A 22,599-nucleotide genomic window follows, 5' to 3' on the forward strand; every position below is an offset into this window, starting at 1 on the left:
CAGGAGATATGAGTACATGAGCATTCATCTTTCTAACCCATCTCCAGCATTAATAATAAATCAAGAAGCTCTTGTAGCTACAATGTTGTGCTACATGTAGTAACAGTGACAAGAAGGACTCTTTTGGAGAAAGAAGTTCTCTTGTGAGACTGTAATCTGTTTTGCCAAGTTATTAACAGCAAATTCTTGAGTTTTCCCATGGAATCTTACTATAAATTCCTTTATGATGAGATCTTGTAGCAAACATTTTTCTGTATTTATCATGAGCTATTATGTGAAACTTTAAACTAATGAGGAGTAAATATTTAACACTACAGGGTCCCATAAAAGTGTCTTTTCTTAAAAAGTAAAGTAATTCTTAAAACTGAATTTAGTATATAGCACTCCTGTGTGATGAATTCTGTATCAGTCTAAAATATTAACTGAACTGGAAGTATTTCTGATACAAGTATAAATAACACAGGTCTGCTGTTTTTTAAAAAGGTGTCTATGTGGATGACGCTCATTGCTTCATGTATGCTTTTACACACTCCCCAATCCCTGTTAGTCCAGCTTCCTGTAGCTCATCAAGTACCTTGTCACGCACTTCTTTCTGTGGAAAGATTATACAATATCAGTAATAGAAAATTAAAAATGTGAAGCAAAAATACCTGAGCATGAACCTTAATTTCAGTGTACAATATTCATAATACCAGAGCACTGAACTGTGAGAGGCAACAAATTTTAAGAAATCACTAAATTCTTCCCAATCTACAATTTTTTTGTGTAAAAACCAATAATTTAGCTATAAATAATCCATCTATCTATCATCATTAACTCTACTTCCAACAGTATACGGCAGATCCAAACATGCACAAATACATACCTATACGTCTCAACGTATACATATATATACACACACAGACATATACATATATACACATGTACATAATTCATAGTCTGCCCTTATTCATTCCCATCGCCACCCCGCCACACATGAAATGACAACCCCCTCCCCCCGCATGTGCGCGAGGTAGCACTAGGAAAAGACAACATATAAGAAAAAATACATGTCATAAGGCCTTGCATCCAAGTGACAGGAGAGCTAGACACAGCATAATGTAAATTTAACAAAAACCCTCATGTTAAACCAGCAACAGCACTTATGGGAAAAGGTTACAAAATGTTGAAAACTGTGTTGTGAATCAACACCTAGGATAAACACTTGTGGTATAAGATTGGCACATCATGGAGGTGCCATATCTTACCAATAAATTATCACATGCACCTGCAATGCCAGCACAATTTTTGCAACTTTTTCTTGTCAGCATTATTTCTACTGAGTAGCTAGTCATATTTCAGGCCATGTTTCACACCTGTAGGTTGAAATAGGGCGATGAAATTTTATATTTGGTTAGAATTTTGGATTTCCAAAATATTTTTGGTATTTCATAATTTTCATGATTTCAGCCAACCCTCAGCCCCATTTCAGTTGAAGCAGTGAGGCCATAGTGTATTTTGACTTTCTGAATATAGAAAAATATTTGGTAATGATGGCAACAGCTACAGAAACTGCATAGTACTTTCCTCTCTTATACCTGGAGGGTTCCTGCGCATAAGCTCAGTGGAGGAACCCATATGCAACCCTCCTCCCACAACTATCCAAAATACTCTTGAAATTGTGGTAATAAATTTCAGGCTGCTTAAATAAAGATGAAACAGCTGTCATGACACAAGGATGGAGTAGAGTAGTTAAAGAGTGTCTCTACCCTCCACTCTGGCATAATGAAGAAAATTTAACTGCAGTTTCACTCTTACAATATTACTTTCTTAGGTGAAAGAAGTCACTCTTTTGTTATTATCTGACATGCTACAAGTGTTAAGACTAAAAGTGGACAAAAAGCAAAGGCCAGATTGCCATTAACTGTTAACCAAACATACATATATATCAACAGGTTTACTATTCAACAATATGACTGATGATATTACATGAAAAGTGATTCTTTTAAAAAAAATCTGCAGATATAAACTTACTTGCACTGAACTCCACTCCTCTTCACTATCTGCTAAAAACTTAGCAAAGAAAGGAAGATAGGCAAATGCCTGAGTAATTGAAGCAAAACTTTGAGCATTTTCTCTTTTTAATATGTTTTTGAGGGAGTGGAAGGGATAAAATGGATCCAACACTTTTTCCCATTTTGAAGTTAAGGCCTGAAATGTGAAACAAAGATAATGTAAATAAAATGAGAAATAGTATACCAAAAGTTTCAATGTCCATAATTCATGGTTAAGAGTCATACAATGTGAGTAGAGCAATCTTCCCTCTAACAATGTGTTAAAATTTTCTTGCACATGTTCTGCACCCTCCTTCCATCTCCATTACTTTTATATTTTTTCTCCAGTCTTTAACTAAATTCCACATCGAGGACAGGCCCTCATTGGAATGCTGTCGAAACTCAGCTTAGGCTCAGGTACATCAGGGAAGGAGCTTGATGAAAGGGATGGAGTTTTTGCACCTTAAAGAGTACAAGGCTTTGATGAGTTCTCAAGCAATTACTGCACTGTCACTTGCTTCATTCTCATTTTGTGTTTCTCGTTCTCATTCATTCCTCTCCCTTTTTCTCATTACTGTGAATATGGAGCTTCTATTGTAAGTAAAGTACACTGTAAATAAATATGGTTCAATTATATGGAAACAATACATTTAATCTGCAAAGAAGTCATTTACAGCAGACTATGAGCTTTAAAAGTGGACATGGAAATCTTTAGCAAATACGATCCATTTATGATAAATGTGATACTTATTAAATGTTGCCTTATTGAATGAGAAAAAACCAAAACACATGGAAATACTCATATCCGACACTATGCAAACAGAAAATATCAAGGAAATTTTATGACCATGGTGAGTGAACACATGATGCTTTTATAATGAACATAAAGCATTTGTTCATGAATTCTGTGCAGTTGAGAGCATGAAGCACTTTAAGCACTGACAACTTGCATGTATTTTTGAGATGACTACATTACAATTAGAGCTCACTTTATGGCTGAATAAGCCAAGAAGTCTGCATTTAATAATCCTGAAAAACACCAAATGCTTCTTACTTACCTTAGAAGTATAAATCCCACTCATAAAGAAGATAAGAGCCTGGTTAATGTTTTCTGCCATGCTTAAGCATTCTTCACGTATTGCCTTCTTTTGGTCCCACAGTTTTCATGCTCTTCACCCGCTGCATAGCAGTCTGCATGCTGAGAATTCCAGAAATTATATATATTAATTCATGAATCAGAGCATCACAGCTTGTTATACTGCCTACAGTATTTTGATAATCATTAACAGAATTTTGTTCAAATAATCTAAGGAGATCTAGTAATTTTTCTTTTCTTTCTTTCAAACTATTCGCCATTTCCCGCATTAGCGAGGTAGCGTTAAGAACAGAGGACTGGGCCTTTGAGGGAATACCCTCACCTGGCCCAATTCTCTGTTCCTTCTTTTGGAAAATTAAAAAAAAAAAAAAAAACGAGAGGGGAGGATTTCCAGCCCCCCGCTCCCTCCCCTTTTAGTCGCCTTCTACGACACGCAGGGAATACGTGGGAAGTACTCTTAATCCCCTATCCCCAGAGATAGTAATTATGTCTATATTAAAGAAATATTCTAAATGTTCACTGAGGGAAGATCCATATCTGAATACTGTGACATCACATATAATGTCATTCTGTACTTGGCTAAATAGTTCCATGTTCTTAATATTTTGAAGTTTGCTACTCTTCCTCCATCTATGGAAGATAGCTTCTTTACCAATGGCCAGTCCCAAAGGGGTTAAGAATCCATGTTTCCAACTCCTGTGTGGATGCCCTTTTCAAAAATACCAAGCACAGACTTGGGTACCAATTTCATATTAATAGCTCCAGTCCTTTAAGCTATATGTATAATGAGAAATCTGATGGAAAATCTAAACAAAATGCATATAGAATAAAGCCAAGGAAAATGGCAAACACTTCTATAAGCTTATTATTAAACTCAACACCAATTTCCTCTAGTTTTCCACATTCAGCACACTTTTCAGGACATGTAAACTTCTTTTGCATTTCTTTTCTTCATCATGTAATCCTCCAATATCAAGGATGTAAATATATATGGAACAAATGATATATGATGGCATAAAAAGTTTACCTAAAGTCTACCTTGTACTCTCTAGTCAGTGCTATATTTCAAATTTAAGAATTTTCAGCTTTAAAACAATTATATTAATTTAGATTCAGATGTAGTTTATTTACAAATAACCAAAAAACCATGGACTATAAACACAATGTAAAGGTGCATGTATCATAGTCACTTACCTGGATAACAATTTCCCCAAACGGTGGGTAGACCCCAGATCACTCATGGCTAAAACAGCCAAAGTAAAGGTTGTTGGAGGAAAGAATACTATCGGAAGCTCTAGAACTTCAGCATACATATTAACCTGAAAAAAATTCTTTCACTTTAGTTCAACATTTTCTGTGCAGTGAGGTACCATCAAGAAAAGATGAAAAATGTCCTCATTTACTCACATCTACACTCTGTCACTTATGATGCATAAAAACCAGAGCCCCATGTCCCTAACCAGGCCCCATCAACCTTTTCAAGGTTTCCCTAGAGCACTTCTTATGCCCTGTTTCAGCCCACTGGAAGCATATCACCCCCTCTACAAAATATAATTCCAATGCACTCCATCTTATTGGTATCTTTTACCCATATATTCAAGTCTCGATAATTCAAAGCCTCCTTCATCCCATCCTACAAACACCCTTGCTCCCCACAATTCTAGCATGTATATCCTCTTGGTCAATCTCTCATGTGACTTCCTATTAAACTCTCATTACTTATGAGATCAATCCATCTCACACCACACATTGTTTTCAAGCATTTTGTATCCAGCCCATCCACCCTCTTCCATTCTTTCGCATTTAGGGTGCAAGACATGTAGCCATACAACAGCTTTGGGACTACTCACCCTACTCCCCTTTACCCTAATAAACAGTGACATCTCCTTCCACATACTCCTCAGTGCACCCATAACCTTATCCCACCTTATGACTCAATTCAGCCTCTAAGGTTGCATCTACCACCTGCTCCACTCCAAGGAATCTAAAGTACTCCACGTCCTCCAAATCTTCCCAATTCAGACTTCCTTTCAAAACATCCCAACTCATTTCCTTGCTGCATTTCATCCTCTTACTTTAGTTCAAATTCACGCTAAATTTTTCCCCTTTCACATACTCTCTTAATCAAATGTTCTGTGCATGTCACCACCCTCTGTCTCCATATACACCTTACCAGGCACACACAGCAGAAATATACCTCTGAATTTAAAACATTAAGTTTTGTCACCCTTGTCTCTATAAAGGGCATTCGAACAGTCCTCAGGCACTGTAATTTGAGCCATACAAATGTTGAATATCTTAACTAACCAATCAACAACACTGTCAACCTATTTCTAAAGAAACTCAACTAGATTCTCATCCACTCCTAATTTGGCACACTTCACGTGTGCCAAAGATCCCAGGACCCCTTTTATGGTCTCCTTCAAACTCAAGGCTGCACTCTATGCAGGAGCATGGAAGTGATGGACCCTCTGGAGTGAGAAAATCCTTGACAAGACTGGACTCCTGTCCATCTAACATGCTACAGTCTCATTGAAGGTAACCTTTCACTCAGGAAGTAACCATTTTTAAATGAAGTTTGGTAACACCTATCCAGGGATATGCATAATATTTTTTATGCAGAACGGCTTCTCTTGTCTTGGAGGGGTAGTGTAAGGAACATGTGAACAGTGGTCTTATTTGCACATATTTACTCTCTGGCTGTCATGTATAAAATACTGAAATCTTAACCTATTATCCAAAGCCTAATCCCATAGACCATTCAATGGTTTACTTTGACCACCTCATATCCCCTAGTTCATTTCACTTTCAGTATCTCTCCCATAAACCACACTGATCTACTTCATACTATTCCATGCATACCTCTTGTCCTTCTAAATGATCAGGCCCCAATACCCAGAAGCCACTTAACTACCTCCTTTTCATCTTTTTATTTTCCCCATTCCCTTCCTCCCTCCTCTTCTAGCAAATAGACCCTGTCTTTCTTTGCTTATCCTCTCCATATGTCCAAATCATTTTGGCACACCATGTTTATACTATACACTGTTTATGATGAGAACATGCATTATAGAACTACTCAGTTTAGCTAGACATGAACAGAACTTTGAATTTTTATGTTCCCATAGGTTAGGAGAAAAGGCAGAATTTATCATTATAACAAATAAAGGTAAATGAAGCCTACCTTTGTGTAGTAATCAAGAATTTGATTTACGATCATTGGATGATAATTAAAATCAACCAAAGCAATGATGAAGAACCGTTCCAGCCTGTGGGTCAAAAACCAAAGGCCAACAATTGAACTTTCCATGATGGCTTGTTGTGGCCAATCAAGGTAATCTGCAATAAAAATTATATTCAATATTAAACATTTCCCATATCACTATACATGAAAAAAGTTTCCTCTTCTGAAAGGCATGATACTTCCCCTATGTTAAAAGTCATACCTCAACATTCCTCATTTCAATGATACACCCACAATATTCAACAAGCAAGTACCTCTGGAAGAGATGTAACTCAGTACGGGTTACAACCTTTTAAGTTTGATGTGGGACAGCGGAAACACAGTCATAACTGATTAGCATATTCTAAAAACTGAGTCAAACAACACACATATCAATTCTTATTTCTATATACATATACCCAACTGCTTCCCTCAACTTAGCAAGGTCATGTCAGGAACAAATGAAAAGCAACCTCATAACAAGGTGTCAGGAACAAATAAAAACAATCTCATTTGCACACATCAATCCTTTGCTGTCATGTGAAATGTACTGAAATAAGGACCAGACTACTCTGGTTTACCATGACCACTTCATATCCCCTAATTCAGCTAAGTGACAGCAAGTCACCCCTAACACCATAACAATCCAGTTTATTCTATCCCAAGACTCTAATATTCTCTGGTGGCTGACAATTGATGGTTGGCAGTCACCTTTAAACATATAAATCTTCCCTATCAAGTATGACTAACAATCCTACCAGATTACACACTTAATATATCAGTCTCACTGAATCAAAACTACATTTTATTTCTTTTGCTCTTAAATGTACATGAACAATCCCAGTGAGTGACTATGTAATACAGTTCTGCAGGAGAGCCTAAGAAAAGTCTGTAAGCATTTAGGTTACCAAGTAGATTTTTCAATCTGAACTTGTAAAAGATACTTGTCATCAAATTATACCAGTGTTGGTCTCCTGCTGTGCCACAACTGCCCAGGAGCAGGCAGTGTTGGTCAAAGCTTCCACAATCCTGCACCAAGTGAACAGTGGTGCTGTAGTTATCAGTCTGGCAACAAATTTAAGTAAAGTCTCTGAGATGAACTCTGGTGAAGTAAATGATACTGCCTCTAGAAGTGCAAGCACCTGTCAAGTGAAAGAAGTATCAATTAATAATTCCTATATCCCCTGTTGGATAAAAACAAGTATGAGATCTGGGAACTGAATAGTAAAGGTGATAAATGCATAATCAGTTTGTAAGAGAGTCATTTTCAGCAAACCTCAGCCATTTATGTCCATTATTTTCAGCTAATGTTCCAATTCTCTGAATAATAACTGCATGTTTGTTATTGCTCTGGCAGTGTATGGGTTGTTCATCTATCTTTAAAAAGACTTTTGCAATGTGGTCTGTGTGTGTTGGGAGGTCATGTAGGAGGAGATTGAGGAGGGTTGGAGAAAGAATTGCCCCTTGAGGAATTCAACAGAAGAATTTGAGTTTTGGAGGTGAAACCTTTGTAAAAGGCTTTGGTGTGTCAGCCAACTATGAAACTGGATAACCACTTTTTGTCCTTTTTTTAAGGTTGGGGTCAAGTTTCTGTTGTGCTAAAAATGCTTCAGGCAACAATGTCTAATGCTTTGTTGATATCTAATGTTGTTAGTAGAGTAGGAGAGGAGGGACATGGTTAACTGAACCATTCTAGGATATGTTATGTAAGGTCTGTGTGCAGTGTAGCAGCAGAGTGATTGAGATTAAAGCTGTAGGGTGTGGGTGAGAGAGGGACATCTTGGTTGATTATATTGTGGATCAATTTGTTCAGACGTCTGATAACTGATGACAGTAGTCATACATGGTGAAAGGACTAGGGGGAGTTATGGGGTCTGGAAGGTTTTGGGATGGGTACTATGTTGGCAAGTTCCAAACATTTAAGACTTTGCTGTGTAGTCAGGTATAGTTGAAAAATAGTCAAAGATATCTGTGAATGCCTGTATTGCATTTAAGCCAGTGTTTTATATGGACATTTAATGTGTTATAAGAGATGCAAAGGAGGTCTTTAATGTCATAATTGAGTTCTGAACGTCAGTGAGGGTGAAGGATAAAAGAGCAGTAGTTCCAGGGTGGGCTATGTGAAATTTTTAATGTTCTGTTTAAGGCTATGGTTGGTTTTCAGCTAATTTTTAAGTAGTGTTTAATGAATATGTTTGTGTGTTCTTTGAGATAAGAGATGTTATTTTGGCATAGAAGTACTTCATGTGTGAAGGCTGAATTGTTATAGGATTCATGAATTTTCTTTATGGTGCTCCTGAGTTGGATGCTGTTCTGTGGTCCAAATGTCAAAGAAGGTATGCCACTTTGCTGTATTTTTTCCAGTGGTTAGATTCATTAATGGTTTTTAGATTCTAATCTGCCCCAAGATCTATGCTGATCCTGCCCCTTCCCATATGAAGAATTTCTAACCAAAACTACATCATTCCCTCTCCAGAAGAATACATTCAAGAAAAACTACTAAAAAATTAGCCCCAAACCAACCACAATCCCTTAACAAAACAGTCATCAAAAACTAAACAAGGTCTGTGCTGAAACAAATGCTCAACAGCCCTTCACATCCACAGACTTATAAATGCAACAAAGGAGTGACAGAAAGGGAAGGACAGGGTGCAGAAATGTTTAAGGAAATATGAATGAAGGAGAAAAGATCATGATGTATGTGATATGAAAGGACAGACTGACGGAGTATACAGTCCAAAGGACTGTAAGCATAAAGAGTGTTCACATTTATTCATATACAATAATACACCATACTAATGGATTATGCGAGACAGTGTATTGGTTACATATACTAGGGAATCAATGTACACCCTGCTTTAAATATAAAAAACACTAGTCAAAGATAAAGTTGCATTTTGGTCGACATGGCATGATTTAACTTACTTTCTGAAAATGTGCTTTCTCATTCCACTTAGTCATCAACTCAGTCACAAAGTGGTTGATAACCGGAATGGGAGTGCCAGTAGCTCTAACTAGATCATAAGATGCATCCAGCAGCTTCTCGCATCGCTCCTTGCTAGGGTTACCAATACCATCCAGCACCTCTGTTGGCAGGGTTACCATCAATTCATTGCTTTGAAGTAAAATTTAAACTGCTGTTGAAAGAACTGCTCAATATATACAATGTTAAATCTGGTGGTAGTTCTGCATGAGTCACCTCACTCTATAAGAAGTAGAAGTTTGTTAGTTGTAGACAAGCAAATATGATTAATTCTTACCTGTTCGAAGAGCAAACTCAAGCCAATTTGTGATTCCCACCAAAACATGTTTTTCATGTGGTCGAAAGAGGGGAATAATGATTGGGTTGCTGAGGTTTGCTACTGGGTTATTGGGCCACTGCCATGACTTACAGTCCTCAATCCCACGTACAAGTTCTGGAAATCTAAAAAGGATGACTGTCTTGTATTTTAGTAGAAAATACCTTGTAAAAATTTCAACATATCTATTTTATACCATGTTACTTACCACTACAAAAGTAAGTGACCTAGGCATTATTTATAAATGAGTTGAATATAATCAACATTTGTTTTGTTTCCTACTCTTTGTGGTCTGGCAACACTCAAGGAAGAATTACCTTGGTCCAGCATCATTATCATGATATAGCAATCAGATTTACACAAAGTAAACAATATCCTACTGAAGTAAACAATATCCTACTGACCTTACCCAGCCAGGGTACTTTCTCAATCTATCTTCCCACCATACCCATAGTTTCCCTAAATCCACAAGCAGCCAGTTCCTCTTACATTTACACATATTCTCATCCAGCTCTAAATTTTCAAACTTCATTATTCTTCCTCTGAACATCCAATTAGTGCACCATCTAATTAAGTCAAGTATGGGTGTATGTATCATGAAACTACATAGGGCCAAAACTAGATAACCTTAACAGTAAATGTATTCTCATGATGAGACCAAATAACCATAACAAGAAACTCACAAGTGGCCAGTATGGTAATAAGTTTAATCCACCATACTGATCTCACTAGTAGCAGTGCATCATGCCTCACTGTCTATCACCATACAATCAGTAAGCAAAGCAACTACCTGATACAAATTGTAGTCTATTATCATTTGATATATGAGGACATTCTAGGCTTTCATCTACATATCCTAACACAAATGAATTCTAACTCAAAACCTCTGAGTGGTTGAATGCTCATCTCTGCATCAAGATCTGTAGATCCAAATTACTTTCCATTACTGTAATACATACTACATAAACCTGACAAGGACTGCCACAACCTGAGATTTTGGTCATTTTAATGTTCCTTAGCACTATCTCTTACCATGGATTTTTTTCATACTTATTCACCAATTCCCACATCAGTGAGGTAGCAACATGAAAAGATGAAGAAATAGGGTCATTTTCTCACATGATATACATGATACAAGCATTTGATAAGGATACAGGTATTTCTTATTGGACTGGAATGCTGGCCTAACCTTAGCTACAGTCAGAGGTTGAAGAAGTGAAGACTGCAGAATACCAATAAAAATTCTCTGAGGTAGACTAACTGCCTTGGCCTATATTCAGAACATTAAGATAAGAGTTAACAGGTTCATTTTTACTTTTCGATGCACAACTGGTTCTCTCATCCTAACAATTTTGTGTCAGGAACAAACACACAATAACCTCATTTGCATACATTCACTCTTTGAGCTGTCATGTATAATGTACCATAATGAAAGGCTACCATCCACAGCCATACCCAACAATCATTAACAAGAAATAATAAAAACAACACTGACCTTCGATACTGAGTGACAAATATGACTTTTCTCTTCTTCTCCTCTAATTTATCTGTATACAAAATTGTGATTGGTTGAGGGATTGCTGTTTTTCGCTGATGTGGATTTACCTAAAGGAGAAAATTTATAATCTGGCAATAATATTAACTGAAATTTACTATTTTTAGATGAAGTAAACATTGCTCTGAAGAATGAGAGACTATCCCTGAGATGTAGTAGTATGAGAGATGAGAATAATGCGAAAATAATAATCATTCCATTAATAAATGTTGTAGAAAAATCATAAAACAAGTCTGGTGGCAACAGTGTTCACTGTTACATATAATACTGATGGCACAACGTGGACTTTATATGGCTGAATTGACTTTAATGCTATTTATTTCTCATTTTGTAAAGATACGAGTGCTTTTATATAATCTGAAAATGAAAGGGTTATACTGGAGTGAAAACTGAGAAGTTTTGATGAGAAGGGTTGATGCACCTATGATCTTAGCCCCCTTTCCCAGCCTATGACTCTCTCCAGCTTACATGGTTCCTTTTGCTGCCAAGTCCACTCCTAGGTACCTAATGCACTCCACTCCACTAGATCCTCCCCATTCAAACTTGCACTTAAATTATCCTGTCTTAACCACTTGCAACATCTAATTACATTACCTCTGTTCACATTTATGCTCACCTCTCTGTTTTCATGTACTTCCACACAATGTCATCAGCTTCTGAAATGTGTCTCTGGAATCTGACACTATAGCTGTGTGATCTACCAACAATAACTGATTCAACCACCATGTTCTCCACCCCTAGCATACAGTAAGAACGCCTCTTACTCTAAAATTCTGGTATACACCTTCTCACCATCTGAAGCAGACATATCTATCTATCTATCTATTTCTTTGATGCCAATTCACTCCAAGAACTCCCTCAAGGAGGTGGCCACAGCAAAAGAGACTCTTTTTGTATACCTTTCTTTAACAAGGTCTACTTATCCATGTCTTTTCCCACTCATACACATGCCGTACTCTCCTAGTAAAAACTTATTGATTTTAGTAACCTCACATTTAACCTATATATTCAAAGCTCCTTCCACAAGACCTCTTTATCAATAATATCATATGCTTTCTCAGGATCCATAAATGCCACACTCAGTTTACTCTCTCTAAACATTTTTCACTTAAATCTATCAACCATCACATTCAACAGTCCTTCAAATACTCGTTTCCTCTTTCTTTCACCTCTTGTTAACTGGTTACCTTTTCCCCATGTGCTCTCCTCATAGTCACTCCCAGTTATTCTTCACTAACAGTTGCCCTTCTTCTCAATCTTTTCTCATTCTCTCATCCTATGACTAATTCTCTCTACCCTCTTTTTAACCTCTTGTACCTTTCTACTGACCTCCTGCCACTTTCTCTTGTACTCCTCCCAGTCACACACTCCTTCCCTATAGATATCATCCATGCAACTTCTTTTTTTATTAGCAATGCAATATCTCACCCTTTCTTTAAATACCTTTACTCATATGTCCACATCCCACTTGTTGCATGCCCCACACTTCACAGAATATATAAGCGTTGCTTCCATAAATGTCTTCCACTCTTTCACTCCCCTTGTTTCCTCTACTCTCATCATCCTTTGCCATCATTCATTCAACCTTTCTTTGTATCTCTGCACAAAGACCTCTTTTCTAGGCTCACTCATTTCACCACTTCTTTCACACACATACATGACTTCCTCTTTTTCAAAACCATGACAGATCTTTCACAATTGTCTTTGGCAAGACAGGATCAGACATCCCACTTCTATTTCTAAATGTACAGGACTGCCTCAACAATGTAACTAATTTTCTGAACACATGCATCATTAATACTAGCCTATGACAACAAGATTTTCATATCACAAAATCTTTTTTCTTTTCTTTTCTTCTTTTTCTTTCATATTTGTTCACCATTTCCTGCATTATAGAGGGAGCAACAGGAACAGAAAAGGCTCAATTCACCATCTATTTATCTATATCTCTGATGCCTGTTCCCTTCAGGAACTCCTTCAAGGGGGTGGCCATGGTAATAGAGTCTCCATAACTAGTGAACTCCAGTGCTGCTTCTTAGCCTTTAATGCCTCACCCTTAACAGACCACTGGCAGAGGGCCAGTATTAAGCTGGCTGACTACTTCTACCTAATTTTCCTACCTACCACCTCCACATGATGTTTCTACCTAACAGTCCTACCTAATGTTTCTACCTACTACTTTTATCTATTGCTTCTACCATTTTGCCAAAATGCAGGGCTAGCACATAGTACTCACCAAAGGAAATCTAGAGTTATGACGAATGAGCTGTGTAAGTTGTGTTGTCAAGTGTTGTGTGTGGTAGGGGGAAAGATTTTGTATGTTTGTGGACAGAATGCCAGCAGTCCACATGTAGGCAAGGCAGAAAAAAAACAGCTACCTGGGTCAGATAAATGCAATTCACAACCAATGAAATGCTGGCTCACTATGCAGCTAACCCTCCTTAAACCCAGGTGGGTAGTATCAGTAATATACCTCTGGTCGATGGCTGCCTACCAACTACTACTAGGTAGTAGTTGGTAGGCCTCATTCACTCACATCCATTTTCTAGCTGTCATGTGTAATGCACCTAAACCACAGCTTCCTATCCAAAACCAGGCCCCAAAGACCTTTCTGTGACTTCACCTAGCTCCTCCATATGCCCTGGTTCAGTCCACTGACAACATGCTGCCTCATTTGCTTACATCCAGTCTCTTGCACCAAATCCTTGACTGCCTATCCATAACCAGACCCCAAGCCTTTCCAAGGTTTCACCTAGATGCTTCAGATGCCCTGGCTCAGTCCAGTGACAGAGCGTAGACCCCTGTATGATACATCATTCCAATTCACTCTATCCTGAGCATGCCTTTCACTCTCCTGCATGTTCAAGCCCTGTCCACTCAAACTCTTTTCTTTCCATTATCATCTTTATTTTCTTACCGGAAGCACATTCACAGGTGATAGGTGACCACTCACAGACTACTAGCTGGATAGCCCTGATCTATATAAAACCATATACTGTACTTGTGATACCAACCCTTTCTGCTTTCCTGTCATGCCAAATAAAGTTGAAATCTTGCAAAACAGTACTTTCATCTATTTCTTGCAACCGAACCCTGGCTGCTAACAGAACCCGTTTAAGGTTTGCAGGACTGCTGGGTGAAATCCTCTTCTGAGCAAGCTGACCAACAACCAAATCTGGGCGGAATAGGGAATAAAGTCTGCAAAAAGAAAACACAGAAGCAAATCTTACAATGAGTGATCTCAAAAGAGAAGCATAACAGAAATAAATTATTCAAATGGAAGGAAAAATACAAATGTAAGCTGTACTAACAGGCAGGTATGAGATCCCTTTAGCTATTAATCTGTGAAAGGATGTCTGAACTGTGAGCAACAACAATGACACTGCAAATACTGTATCCATATTCTATGAAAATCATATAAGAATGAACATGTTCCAGAGAATCACTTTTTACATGCATACCATATGGATCGCAAAAGACTTTGTATAAAGACCCCTCTTGTGAAAAGCAGCAAAGAAACATGGACCTCTGAGGTGTAGTGATTAGTATTGCTGACCATGATGGATTCACAAGCCACCCAGAGTTGAACCCACATATGTTCATAGCAGCTGGTCCACAGTCAACTCACCTGTTAACCCTCCACTAAGGGATGATCAAGAATTCGGGTACCTAGCCTAGTCTAGGGTATATGCGTATGGTTTGGACATATAAAAAGAATGAATACGTGGGTGAGAGGGAAAGATAGCGGTCAGACAATGATGGATTATGTTTTAATTGACTGGTGTGCAAAAAAAACCCTTGGATGTAAATGTGTTGTGAGGGGCAGCTGTTGGGATGTCTGATCACCGTTGGATGAAGGCAAGGGTGAAGGAAAAGAGGAAATGTTATGGGCAAGAAGAGGATGGCAAAATGAGCATGGAAAAGAGGCTTGTGTGAAGAGCTACATAAAATAATTTTGCTTTCATGTATTAGGCAAGAAAATTTCTTGTTCTCCCTGGGGTATTGCAGTTGGTCAAATTACTTTTATCTATTTTTTCAGTTGGTCAAATTACATTTATTCATTTTTTCAAACTTATTTCTTGAAGTCTGGTTACTTCACATGAACACAACACTATTTCTTAATTCTGGTGATCATACTTACATCATTTACATGTAGCTAGTAGTAAAAGGAGGAGAAGAAAGAGCCTCCCACCTCTTAGTGGGGTACAATAATGTCTAAGTGCCTTCCAAAGCATATTAAAGCTTACCTGAGGAGTTGTGAGGCATGAGAATAAAACCCCGGCTTCAATTTCAGTCTCAATAGTGATTGTGTATGTTTCCTTGTCACATCTTCACGCACTGTTAAGTAATACAGCACTTTGCAGGCCAAGGCACACTGTAAAATTGCAAGGTATTCATTAATGAGTTTTAATGACCCTGTTTAAGACATTCTTCTATAAAAATTCATTCATACAAAATTCTTTGCAAAACAAATTTAAAAATCAATGCATATCTTCTATTTGAGTGTGAGCTAAAATGGGGAGGACCTATAAGCTGAATGCTTTAGTGAACTCGAAATGGCTGTGGAAACGGATGGAACCATGTAAGTTAAAAAGAGTCACACGGTGAAAGATAGGGTGTGTGTGCTCAAGAGTGTGTGAAGTGATTGTGAGTGAATGAGGTAATTTCTTCATTTATTTCTGGTGCTACCTTTCTGATGAAGGATATCACATATATGTAAGAGAAAAAAATCAATAATGAAAAAGACTTTGCTATTGAACTCGAAAAATCTCTAAACTACAGTGCATGCTATAAATCTTGTCTGCCCCAAATATATTTTCAAAGTGATGTCACTCTTACATTTCATTACTTTTTTAATTCTCCCTTAGCTTTGATTACCATCAGCAGATCTCTGGGCATGGAACTGATAAGGTTCCTGAAGTATTCTATGGTCCATGTTTTGGGTCCATAGGGTCTTGATCTCTAGAATTAGGCAAGGCACTGATGAAGTGTTGCAGGAAGCAAGCTTGACTTTCATCTGCTTCCAGCACTTCTTGATTGGGTTAAAGTCTGTGGGGTTCTCAGGCCACTCTAGCAGTTGAATAATTTTTTTCTGAAAACTAGTTCATTACCTTTCTAGCCTTATAGCATGGAGCACTATCTGGCATGATGTGGTCACAGCCATAAACCTCATAAAAAGAAAGCAGATGGTCCTTTAGCACCTTAACGTACTACTCTCCATTCACTGTAGTGTTTTCAGGCAAAAAGTACAATATTTCCCAACCCATTGCACAACTATCACACTATCTGGGTGTTTCACCGTCTTCACTGTGGAATAGTCATACCGGCTGGGTCCCCCCAACTTCCTCATCCTCCCTTGTTGCGACTGCACACACTTAAGGGAACTTTCATTGGAAAATGTACTCCACTGTTACTCACTCCAGTCCTTGTACTTCTCTGCAAACCCAAGTTGTTTGCACTTCATTTCCTTCTTAAGTTGGGGTGTAGCAGCTGGCTTGCAGAAGGGAATGTGGAAGGCCTTTTGCAGGTGATAATGAATGGTTCTTTGAGGGATGTTTCTTACAAGCTCTGGTACACCTTTCTTGAGTTTGGTGGTTGAAGTGCAAGGTGCTTCAATACTTATCACCTTAGAAGATTATCTGTAGATCTAGAATTCTTCCTTAGGTGACCAGGGATAGGTTTTGATGGTGGGGCGACATTATCAGGGAGGACATGAGAACTAACAAGAAGTTGCCTGATCATGCATTCTGAGAGCCCACTGCAACTAGGAATTCCATGTGCAGCTACATTTTTTTGCTTCCAAGCAAGAATTTGGGCTTTCTCCTACTTAGAAAGATGACACCACAAGTGGAAGAATTACAGCGTCCAGAAGCAAATTTCCCAAATTGATTGGCAGCCAAGAGGAGTAAAGAAAGAACATACTTCCCTCAAGATGGTCTGAAGTAAACTGAGGAGGGATGATGGAGTTCACACTATTAGGGACACTAGTCTTTGCTACCAGAGGTATGATGATTTTACCCAAGAAAGTCATATACTTGCACCCACAATAAATCTGAGCTGTGTGTAGCATTCAAAATATATGGGGTGTGGACAAGGTTTTTTGTGGACACTGTATGTGAAGAAACTGCAGCACCATTATCTCTCTAAAGTAAATCAATAAACTTAATTAATACAAGGATACTTACATGACACGGGAAAGCAACAAAACAATCAAAATGTATTAAATGACTAACCAGGTTCATGTGTGATGCCAGGTTGAAAACTGCTGTATAACACAGGTGAAGATATCGATTATGACTGGAGATGATCCCATATTCAAGCAGTCCCCCAATCCAAGCCAGAACTGCACCCTGCCATGCAGGGCTCACTGGCTGCAGATATAACACAGCAAATCATGAGTATCCTAAAAAGGCTGGTGTGATATATCATATTGATAGCTTTACCCTTATGTCTTGTCTACTTGGAAGAAGTTCCCCTAATAACCATTTCACTGATTCTTAAATAACTCTTATCATAATGCTGGTAATGAATATGAAGTCTCCAACTAACCAGATGGATGGTTCACAAAGGGTTCACTTCATGCAGATATGTCCTTTCTTAACTCTAAAGACATCTTCCTCCTGATACCCTTCTAAGCCTTATAATTCCTCTCTCCATCCTTCAACCTCACTCTCAGTTTTCCCCTTCCGTTTTCTCCTAAACACCTAAATCGTTTACACTCTCATTAGTCATTATTCCTAGTTTCCCTCTCCTTAAATGCCCTAACCATATCAGAGCTCCCATATTACTCTTTATGCAAGTCTTCTACATCATGTTCAACTGCTCACTACCTCTTATTCTTTTCACCTCATACATGTACAGCTTTTTAGTCACCCTTCCAAAACCCACTCTTCCTTTATGTCCAGCACATTAATACCATTTCTTCCCTTACTCAATATCTAACATCCACATTTCTCACTCTAATCAAGTCCTATCATTCTACATTCTTTTTGAAATCTACCACCAATGTACTTACTCTGATATTTAATTTGAGCAAATCAGTTTAAATTCTATAAATAAAGAATGGCTACACCATGCTTTCTAAAAAACTCTACCACACTTATGTACCTATGACTTTCATATTGTCAGAAAACTACTAAGCATTCAACACTGCCATGTCTAAGTACCCAATATTCCATCTTCATCTACAGCACTCTTTATACAGACAGATAGGTAATTCAGAACTCACAAACCTCTCCTATGATTGATTCATAAACTTACAATTACAGTTATTGAAGAGACAGCAAGAGGTATGATCTGGTACGGAAAATCATGGCCTTCTGGCATCAAGGAGAACAGTAATTTCCGACGAGTGACCACATCTGTTGACCAATGAAAATGCTATCATTATATTACCAATAGAAGGGACTGTTATCAACTTACAGAATTATTTCTATACGTCCTTATAAACAGAGTTTTCAAATTCTAGATATGCTCTACATTTCATCTTTTTAATGGTGAGATTAACTATTTCCAAATGATATTTTGCCAAGTTTTCCTGTGGCTTCCAAAAAATTGGAGTGCAATAAATATATTCCCAAGATAATGATTAATTTGTATGGGCATCTGAACAAGTTACATTGTACTTGATATGAATGTAAAACATGACCCATTCAACTGTATTACACAACTAAATTGTAATAAAACTGAAACAGGGTTCGTACAGCACTGTTAGTTTAATTAGATATCACATTAGTAAATTCACCTCACTCTAAATTCTAGACCTAAATGACATTCAGGGAGTCGGAAAATGTTAAACGGGCACAAGAGAATCAACGGCTGATAGTTGGAATTCTAGACATCTTTGCCTCTTCCCTCCTGGAACTCCCTCAGAGGGATGACCACTGCAATAGTCTCCAGAACCAATGAACTCCAAGGCAGCTTTTTTGCCTTTAGTGCCTCACTCTTTACAGGCCACTGGCAGAGGACAAATCTAGCACAGTGTTTGCAGAGAATCCTACATAATGTTCCTACAAGCTACTTCTACCTAAAGCTCCTACCTTATGTTCCTAACATCTTCTAGCTAATGCTCCTGTCCACTTCTGTCTATTGCCCTAACACTTGTATCCTATTCCCTCCATCTTCCACACCAATGGATGTAACAACTGCTGCCTCACAATATCCCATGTTCATCAGTTCTTATAAATACTCTTTCCATCTTCCTTCCACTTCCTCCTTTTGATTCAGCAGCTCCCTCTCCTTACTTCTCATATTTACAATGCCACTCGTACTTCCTCTTTCTTTTTTCATCTCCTTTCAGTACAATACCCTATTTTCCCTAAACTTTTCACTCAACATTCCTCCAAAATCTTCAGCTACTCTTTCTTTGCTTTCCTCTATCAGCTTCTATCATTTTGCTTACACATCTTATATTCTTCTCACCTCCTATGATGACCTTCCACTGCTACATTACCATATGCCTTTTTCTTCTCTTCCACAGCATTTCTAATCTCATCTGTCCACCATGCATTTCCGCTTTTATTCTTATATCTTACAAACTTGTATCCAATATTAGATCTACACCCTTTAACATTCTTTCTCAAAGTATTTTAAAAACCTCATTCACACACGACTGCTTCCCTACATTTACTGCACCTTCACCTAAACTTTCTGTCACCCTCCTTTCACAGTCCTTGAATTGTTCCCCATTCACCTTCTTGCTTGCCAACACTTTTATTTCTCCATTCTGACAATATACATACAGTACATCCTATACCGACTCAAAAAGCACTAAATAACTGCCAGCCCAACCCAATCTTAAACTCCACCCTACCAGACATACACCCATCTGAAGCTTACATCTCCCCAAATGTATATGCATTACACTTTCTTGTCTGCATACTGGAACCATCTCTACAGTATCACAAACACTAATTCAACACATCGCAAGATCCTACATACTTAAAATGCAATATCCATGCTGACGACATACTCCTCTATGGTAAAGTATAAATTTCAACTTGAGATCAAGATATTGTTCTGTACATTAGAGAGTAATTGCCAGAAAGTAAATATGATACAGAGATCATACCATAGGAATTTCTAAAAATGACTTTATTAGACAGAGTCACAATATGCTGACTGCTTAGGCCACTAACAGCTGCTTCTTGAAGCTCTTGCACTGCCAACTTCAGGTCACTAGAATTAATATCCCGAGAGCGACGTCCAGCATCTGGAAAAGAGACAAATAAAAACAAAATATAAGTGGATGTAACTATATCAAAAGTAACAAAGTAAATTGAGCAAAAGGATGTTTGTAATGAGATGACAAATGTACTTGTGTGGGGGTTTAGTCTGTTGCAAATACTATGTCACCTACTATTCACCATGTACTTTAGTCACAAGAGCCCAGATGATGCCAAAAACAGTCTGAATATAACATTATTTCATTACTGGCAAAAGAAGTCTGAAAATGTACCAAATTTTTTCATTAATATTTCAAACTTTCATACACATGGTAACAAACAATGGTTATCAAACGCACTAGGTTTAAAAGCATTTCAGTAAGGAAAAGAATAGAATGAGTGAGTTTGCATTAATACCTTGGAACATACAAAATACTAGGATTAAAAGCATCCCTTTATGGAAGAATCAAAGAAAGAGAGAGTAAATGAGTCTCTAATAATACCTTGGAACATACCAAGTACTAAGTGTAAAAGCATCCCCATGAGGAAAAAGCAAAGTAATGAGTTTTCACTAATACCTTGGAACATACCGCGAAGATATCGAACAAAAATTTACAAGATCCTGGCAAGAAAAATGGAAAGGCTATTCAATGTACTTTCAAGTAAAATACGAAATCTGAAAGGGATGAACACAGAAACACTCAAAAGTTGCCTTGATAAAGTGGCTATAAGCAGTCCCAAATAACCCCAGGATTGACACACACACACACACACAATGTGTGTGGTTGTACGGAAAAAGATTATCATTAATCAAGCCCTGCCGAATGGCAAAAGCTCGTCCTTAGAACTTGTAAGTACGTAAAGCCAAAACATATGTAGCTCTAACAGCAGTACTGTGACAAACAAATAACAATTAATGAATCAATACCAAATACAAAAAAATTCAGCTATAAAGGTATTATATCATGACTGATATTTCTGGGCATCAACTTCAGTTGGGGTATAGCACCACTGTTGTGCCAGACATAAATAGATGACCGCTCATGACTTGGCTCGAGTTAACGTGGCCCTCACTGATAGGCTGGCGAGCGTATCAAGGGCTGGTACTTTACATTTCTAATTTATTTCTGAGGTGCTGCCTGTTGAAATACCAAACACTCAAAAATGAGTTAAACAGTATTTGTCTTATTCCTATACTAATCCAAAAACACAATGACCATCAACCTGCACCATAACCAACAGACTTCAAAGTTGGTCGAATACATGGATGATGTCTTTTAGACAATAAAGAAAGCTTGAGAAGGGTATGATCAATAATTTGAAATATAAAACTGATTCATTACATAATAAGCTGCCAAGTGTACTTGTTCCTAATGCCAATCTAACACTAATTAATATCATAAATCTTTTACTTTAATTAGCCCCTCAATTTCCCTGACATACTACCACAATATCAACTTATTTGATACTGTTCAGTATCATACTCCAACTGTTACTGTGATCTCTAAACACTCCGCCCATAATGCAGAAAATCAGATGATATACAAAGTTTTTAGTGATGCAGAGCTATATTAGACTTTTGCCGAGTAAGGTATGCTGTACTAAATTTGGCTGCATTTGGTTAAAAAATGCTAAATTTCATAAATTTTCCTCTTCTCTACCACATAATTTCCCTGACCTTCATAGCCCTGCTCACTCTGTGACTACCTAACCTTGTGACACTGAGTAGTAATACACCACAAGCTACATCCGAATAGCTATACAATCTACATTATAAAGTCTGTCAAAATGCGTTTCATCCAAATCCAGGTTTTGACTGTGGTGCCTCTAAATTGGAATTCAACCGCGACACTTACGAAAATCAAAACCCTCATTTTTGTATTATTATTTGAACACTCTTATTTGTTTACGTTTAGACCACTCCAATTGTCAGGGATCATAACTATTTCCCCTTGAAACTAACTTGCACAAACTACTATCAACTCACTCTTTAGTAGAAATTCTACAGCTCCTTCACGTGTGAAAGACATGCTCAACTGTAATATCCACCTTGGCTGGCAAAGCGGTGTAAATTACGAGATACATAGACTACATTCACCAATGTTTTGAATTTGATTCAGCTGGTGTGATGCAGTTACTACCGAGAAGAGACACTCAAGTCCATCTCTACATATGCTATTGTTAAGAAGAGAAACAACCATCGTCCCCTGCTAACATCTTGGTATAGATGCC

The 22,599-nt window shown here is 37.8% G+C and overlaps 1 protein-coding gene across 1 annotated transcript; it reads right to left on the reverse strand.

The window, feature by feature from the left end:
* Window positions 1-256: 256 nt before the first annotated feature.
* Window positions 257-22,599, reverse strand: LOC139759903 (centromere protein I-like). The gene is given in 16 exon segments (XM_071682464.1): window positions 257-592; window positions 2,014-2,190; window positions 3,092-3,181; window positions 3,183-3,231; window positions 4,324-4,448; window positions 6,311-6,465; window positions 7,311-7,491; window positions 9,275-9,435; window positions 9,610-9,773; window positions 11,144-11,253; window positions 14,218-14,401; window positions 15,451-15,578; window positions 17,437-17,574; window positions 18,464-18,564; window positions 20,274-20,414; window positions 22,355-22,599. Coding segments are annotated over 16 exon segments (2,037 nt in total). The 5' UTR covers window positions 22,398-22,599; the 3' UTR covers window positions 257-502.

The sequence above is a fragment of the Panulirus ornatus genome, chromosome 34 (assembly GCF_036320965.1).
Source record: "Panulirus ornatus isolate Po-2019 chromosome 34, ASM3632096v1, whole genome shotgun sequence".
Taxonomy (NCBI): domain Eukaryota; kingdom Metazoa; phylum Arthropoda; class Malacostraca; order Decapoda; family Palinuridae; genus Panulirus; species Panulirus ornatus.